At 40.4% G+C, this 6811-nt stretch overlaps 1 protein-coding gene across 1 annotated transcript; it reads left to right on the plus strand.

The window, feature by feature from the left end:
* Positions 1 to 4521: 4521 nt before the first annotated feature.
* LOC306844238 (ADP-ribosylation factor 6-like) lies at positions 4522 to 6249 on the plus strand. Its single transcript, XM_079376211.1, has 2 exons — positions 4522 to 4712; positions 4811 to 6249. Exon 2 carries the CDS (start codon positions 5125 to 5127, stop codon positions 5650 to 5652), a length of 528 nt encoding a protein of 175 aa, XP_079232337.1. The 5' UTR covers positions 4522 to 4712; positions 4811 to 5124; the 3' UTR covers positions 5653 to 6249.
* Positions 6250 to 6811: the final 562 nt, after the last annotated feature.

Raw genomic sequence — 6811 nt, forward strand, 5'->3', positions numbered from 1 at the left:
AAAGGTCGCAATTACCGCAATTTTATTTATCGCATGGCTTTCATAACTATATGTTGACGTCATGTATTAGTTGTTGACGTAATAGTATTGTTACAGTGTAATTATACATTTAAGTACTGAGTTATATTAATTTACCTACATGTATGGTTCTGGTTATGGTTAGGATTAGGGTTACTTGCATGTAATTATGCATAATTAATTGTTATTATATTAGTAAGTGCATGTAACGTGTAACAAGCACACCTTTAAATAAAGTGTTACCCAAACTTTGAATTGTGACGTAAAAAAATATTTTTTATCCCGTAGCAGAAACATGCTTCCATAAATTACAGTATTTCATTACTATAAAGATAATATCCCCATGTAAACTAATTATGAAACAATATAACCAAACTGTGTTGAATCATTTCAATTCAAACTGTTAAATAACTAGAACCTAAAGCTTTATTTAGCTCTTCTCTGGCTAATTTGTGAAATTAGTTTAGTGTATATAAATGAAGAACACGCAGATACTAAGTTTGTTGGTTATATTTCTACAGGAGTGTTTGTGTTGGCCCTAGTTACAGGAAAGTTAAATGAACAGGGGCTTTACTTTTGTATTACTGATTTTCTTTGTTTAATTATTACATAAAATATATTAAAAACAAGTCTAGTCAGCTTTATTTATATAGTGCTTTTAACAATACAGATTGTGTCAGAGCACTTAACAGTATCAGATTGGAGGATAGAGGGTCAGTAATGTATAATAATAAGATTAAACACTCAATTTTCAGTTAAAGGCATTTCATTATTGAATTCAGAGATGTCATTGTCTATCTCAGTTTAGTTTAAATAGTATCTGTGAAATCAAATTGATGATAATCACTAGAAATGAAGTGTCCCCAGCCGAGCAAGCCAGAGGAGACAGCGGCCAGGACCCAGAACTCCCTCAGAGACAGAATGGAGAAGAAACCTTGGGAGAAACCAGGCTCAGTCAGGGGCCAGTTACCTATTGATTTAATTAAAATGTATATTTCTATCTTTATATTGTTGCAATTTCTAACAATAATAGTATTATGTAGTTCGGTATTTTATTATATTTTTAGTTATTTTGTTTTATTTTTAGTTTTATTGTATTTAAGTCGAGGTCTTCACTGGGGTTATGTCCCCGGGGCTCATCCAGGTGTCCGGCCTCCGCTGACGATCAGGGAGACATCATCTCCCGGCGCCGATCCACCATCTGATCCAGACACGGACTGAGAAACAGAATAGAAACAGACTAATATTAGCGTAGATGCCATTCTTCTTACGATGTAACGAGTACATCATGTGTTATGAGGAGTGTTCCCGGTTCCGGTTGATCTAATTAATGCAGCCTAACAATCCTTTAATGGATTTGAATAATAGAAGTGTATTAGTGTGTTATGTGTAAGCCAGGTTAAAGAGATGTGTCTTTAATCTAGATTTAAACTGACAGAGTGTGTCTGCCTCCTGAACAGTGTTAGGTAGATTGTTCCAGAGTTTGGGTGCTAAATAGGAAAAGGATCTCCCGCCTGCAGTTGATTTTGATATTCTAGGTATTATCAAACGAGTTTTGAGATCGCAGCAGACGTGGAGGACTATAATGTGACAAGAGCTTGCTCAGGTACTGAGGAGCTAAGCCATTCAGGGCTTTATAAGTAATTAACAAGATTTTAAAATCTATACGATGTTAGGGAACCAGTGCAGTGTTGACAGAACCGGTCTAATATGGTCGTACTTCCTGGTTCTAGTAAGGACTCTAGCTGCTGCATTTTGGCCCAGCTGTAATTTGTTGATCAAGCGTGCAGAACAACCACCCAATAAAGCATTACAATAGTCTAACCTTGAGGTCATAAACGCATTGTGGCAGGAAGAGCAAATGACAGACTCAGTGGGTGAGGCGTCAGGCCTCGGAGAGCCTATTATTAAACAAATAATAAAATAAGGTGTCCAAAAGGGGTTAAAGTGTTCAAAATAAACAGGGGATCTGGTGTCCTCGTCGTGCTGGGGGGTTTGTGAAGGAGGGGCAGTGTTCTAGAAGGAAGGGTCCAGGTAAGGGGCAGAGTCCGGTGGCCACACGCGCTCCCCTCTCGGGTCCAGGGCACGAGGGGCCGTGATTTCGTTTAGCGGCTTCGTCCTCCTTTGGCCCGCGGCGCTTCCAGGGGTTATACAGCCTGGCATCCGTCTCACGGGTGTGGTACTCATCCGGACCACGGGTCTGGCAGCTCGTGTCTTCGGCAGCACTCGATCCCTCAATGCTCCCTTCCTGGACCCACGAGGACACCATGCACGGGGAAGAGACCAGTCTCTCGAGGAGAGGCGCGCTCTGCATTTAAACAGCGGAGGTGATGAGGATAACTCAGATAGATCAGCAAATTCTTTAATAAAGTCTGTGTGGTGCCCTGGTGGCCTGTATGCAGTAGCCAGTACAAACATCACAGGGGATTTATCACTAACACATGTTTCTCTAATGTTATACGCAGCACCATAACTTCAAAGGAGTTATACTTAAAGCCTGCCCTCTGAGAAATACTGAGAATATTGCTATAAACACCTCCCCCTTTACCTTTCGGACGTGGCTCATTTTTATAGCAGTAATCTTGGGGGGTGGACTCATTTAAAGTAATGTATTCATCTGGTTTTAGCCATGTTTCTGTCAAACAGAGCAAATCTAGATTATTATCACTGATCAAATAATTTACAAAAAGTGCTTTTGTAGAAAGGGACCTGATATTCAATAAGCCAAGCTTTATCAATTGTTTCTCTGTATTGTAAACATTTTTTATTTGTTGAACATCAATTAAATTGTTACTCTTAATTTGGTTTGGGCGTTTTCTGTATTTTCTAGTTCGGGGAACAGACACAGTCTCTATAGAAGTTGGAGGTTTGGTACTTTCTGCTTAGGGTATCTAAATAATGTTGTACAAGAACTACAAGTTTACTCAGTTTTCATGGTCCTTCTTCAGTTTATCTTAGTCCTTCTATAGTGTGATATCTAGGTCTCTCTATGTGCTGAGAATGAACTGACTTCTGTGGTGTGAGGCGGCTAGCAGGCGGTCGGTTTAGCCAGTCTGTCTGCTTCCTGACCTGGACCCCAGGAACAAAAACAAGCACATTTGAAGCTAATAAAGCTATCTGTTCTGAATTTAATAATAAAACCTGACATCATGTTGGTGTATTTAAGAGGCTAATTGGAAATGCATTTTGGGTATTTCAGATTCTGTGTTTTATGGATGTAAAATGTCTTTTCGAGTTCAGGATATTATAATATAAAGGAAGAAATGTAAAGGCAAAACTATATTTATGTGAATTCTTTCCAAATAAAACAAACAACAGCCACTTCAGTTGTAGTTTGATTTGTTTGCTACACGTGGAAGTCAGTTCTTCTGAAAAAAAAATAAAAAATAATAAAATGCAAATATGCATGCATTTATAGGTCTGTCTGGTGTTTATTTAAACGAGGCATTTTTTGAAGTCGATGTGACGTCATGAGCCCCGCCCCTTAGACGTCACATGATGCCACCAAGACGCAAAAAGTCCCTCAGTGGACGTGGGCGAACATTAAAAACAAATATCATATCTGAACGGTATTTTAAACAAAACAGCCTCTAAAACACCGCCACAATTATATTCTTCCGAGTCTCAATGGGTCCATTTCATTCAGATCGGGCTTGACTCGTCTACTACGGCGAAGGACCACACGCCCATCTTATGAATATTAATGAGCTCGTGCGTCCGTTGCTGGAATCATAAAAAAAAATGCCTAGAAATATCAGGTTTAATTGACAACAAATTAGAAAACTAGCTAGAGAAGAGTAGAAATGCAAAGAAAAATACATTTATATTTAAGCATTTTGTAGATGCTTTTATTCAAAGTGATTTACAAATGAAGACGGAAGCAATCAAAACAACAAAAGAGCAATAATATAAGTGCTGTAATAAGTCTCAGTTAGCGTAACACTGTACACATAGCAAGGGTTTTATATAACTAATAATAAATTAGATAGAATAGAAAAAGAACGGACCATTTTCACAAGACTGTGATGACGAGTTTACGTCAGCATCTTAAATCCTTGAATGTTTTTTATATTTTGATTTTTTTTTTTAATGTATGTACATTTATAACACTATACTTTGTATTATATCACATTCGCATCAAATTACAAAAAACAAAACAAAAATCTAGTTAACGCTAATGCGAGGGCGTATCTCAATAAAATGAAAACACTATTGTGGAGTTTTTCTTTTGTTATTTGAGCAAAAGTGGGAATGCAAAAAATATATTAGTGGTGTTTTCCCATTCACTGCTCTTGAAGTTACTTAGAGAGTGCTAGTGGGTCAAGTGTAGAAAATAATAAATAAAAATATAAGTTATTATTAAGGCGAATTATTTAATACATGAATATGTGATCCCACTGTATCAAAGGCTAGTCTACTGAATATTAACTACGCCCTTGCTGACGCAGCCGCCGTCTGTCCAATGGCAGGCACTCGCGTCATGAATATTAATGAGGAGCCTTCGCTGTAGTAGGATCCGAGCGCTCGAGTGGCGCAGTGCGCCTGAGCAAGAAACAGAGGAAGTGGCGGCTGAAGCAGCTCCGCACCTTTTCCGGTAACACCGACAGCAGCACGAGCGGGACCGAAAGAGCAACCGAAGAGGAACAGAAGGGACCGAACCGAGCCGGGGCGCGCGAGAGGGGCTGTTATATGAGGTAAAGCGCTTATTACGAGTCGCCCGCGAAGCGAAACTACGAGAATAAAGTTGTGTTTGACACCCCTCCCTTTTCTCATCCGCTTTCTCGTGTTTCAGGGACGGAAGAGAGAACCGAAGGATGAATGACTGGCGTTTGGAGCTGTTTTTGTGACGAGCGAAGGATCTGAAGGGAATGAGGACAGAAAGGCGGCCCGGCAGCAGAAGCAGCTCTGAGGAGATCAGAAAGGCCTGTCTCAGACCCAAACACACCACTGTTCCTCATCTCTCTCTCATCTAAGCTGCTCCAGCACTGTAGCCAAACCTACAAAGTTCAAGTGTGTTTCTGAGTGAGTGGCGCTCGCCAAAGCTGCGAAACCAAAAACTTGCCTTCCTCTTCCTGCAATAAACTTAATATATGCACAGCCTACAAGATGGGGAAGATGCTTTCGAAGATCTTTGGCAACAAGGAGATGAGGATATTGATGCTTGGACTTGACGCGGCGGGAAAGACCACAATCCTCTACAAACTCAAACTGGGTCAGTCGGTCACCACCATCCCGACGGTGGGATTCAACGTAGAGACCGTTACGTACAAGAACGTCAAGTTTAACGTCTGGGACGTGGGCGGTCAGGATAAGATCCGTCCGCTTTGGCGGCACTATTACACCGGCACCCAAGGCTTGATCTTCGTCGTGGACTGTGCGGATCGCGACCGGATCGACGAGGCTAGACAGGAGCTGCATCGCATTATTAACGACCGCGAGATGCGCGACGCGATCATCTTGATCTTCGCCAACAAGCAAGACCTGCCGGATGCCATGAAGCCGCACGAGATCCAGGAGAAGCTGGGTTTGACTCGGATCAGAGATCGTAACTGGTACGTTCAGCCGTCCTGCGCTGCGACGGGCGACGGACTCTACGAAGGGCTCACCTGGCTCACGTCCAATTACAAATCATAACTAGAACCAATTCACCAATAACTCTGGCTTCTGTCTGTAAAGTTCGGTTTTCTTCTCTCTTACATGTAACCCGACTTTTCTTTCGTACACCCGTTCTGTAGTCCTCCTGTTACCTTGTAATGTCCATAAAGTATTCCTTTCAGAAGCTGTTGGGGTCGTTTCCCAGAAAAAGGGTTTTTGTGTCTGAAGATCTGGTTTGTCAGTCCAAGAATGGCAGCTTGTTTGTTTACCTCTGTGCCATCACGAATGTATGGAGAAAATCTCTTTAAATAAACTGAGCAGTCCAAGCAGAACGATCTGATTGTGTTCATGAAGAAACTGTGCTGGAAGCAGCGCTTGATTCAGTATCCTTCCATATTCACACTGTTTTTGGCCTTTTCTGGAGGTGCTCCTCAGAACCGGTTGAGAAGCCAGGAGCGAGTGATTTGAGCAATGAACCCTGCATCATCTTCAGTGTTTCTGATCTATCACAGTTCTCCTCAAACCGCACAAATCACACCAAGCCTCTTTTTCTCTTACTAAATTAATGCTTTCTATTATTTTGACATTTGTTATGCTGAAGAAATAATAAAATCTATATATATATATATATCCAGTATTATGTGATTGCATCTTCTTGATGTGGAGGAATGTGGTTTCTGCGGGTCTTAAAGTGTTAATTTCACAAATTAAGGCCTAAAAAGGTCCAAAAGTCATGAGGTTGCATGCACTGAAAAAACAAGAATATCATCTTCAGTACTTTTGTCTTGTTTTCCAGAACAAACATCCTTAAATCTGGAGATGCAGATTGTTTTCTGAGAAACTGAACAAAATGAAGTGAGTTCATGATTAAAACAAGAACAAATATCTGCCAGCGGAGAAGGAAAATTAAGCTGACTCCGTTGGCCGGATTTGTTCTTGTTTTAATTATAAACTAATTTTGATGAATTTCTCATTCAAATAAATGCATCTTGATTATTGAATCTTTAGATGTTTGGAAAACAAGACAAAATACTGAGGAAGGAAAGTGCAGTAAAAGTTATTTCCCTTGTGTTTTCCCTTCAATTTATTCTTCATTTTAAATCAAGATGCATTTGATGCACAATGAAGATATGAAGTGAGATTTTGCTTAAAGCAAGAACAAATATCTGCCAGTGACGTGTGAAAACCTTTCCTCTTG

This window comes from Barbus barbus (genome assembly GCF_936440315.1).
Source record: "Barbus barbus genome assembly, chromosome: 24".
Taxonomy (NCBI): domain Eukaryota; kingdom Metazoa; phylum Chordata; class Actinopteri; order Cypriniformes; family Cyprinidae; genus Barbus; species Barbus barbus.

Bases quoted from the DNA above. Each gene is read 5' to 3' on its own strand.
- LOC306844238 (XM_079376211.1), top strand. From the start codon at position 5,125: ATGGGGAAGATGCTTTCGAAGATCTTTGGCAACAAGGAGATGAGGATA.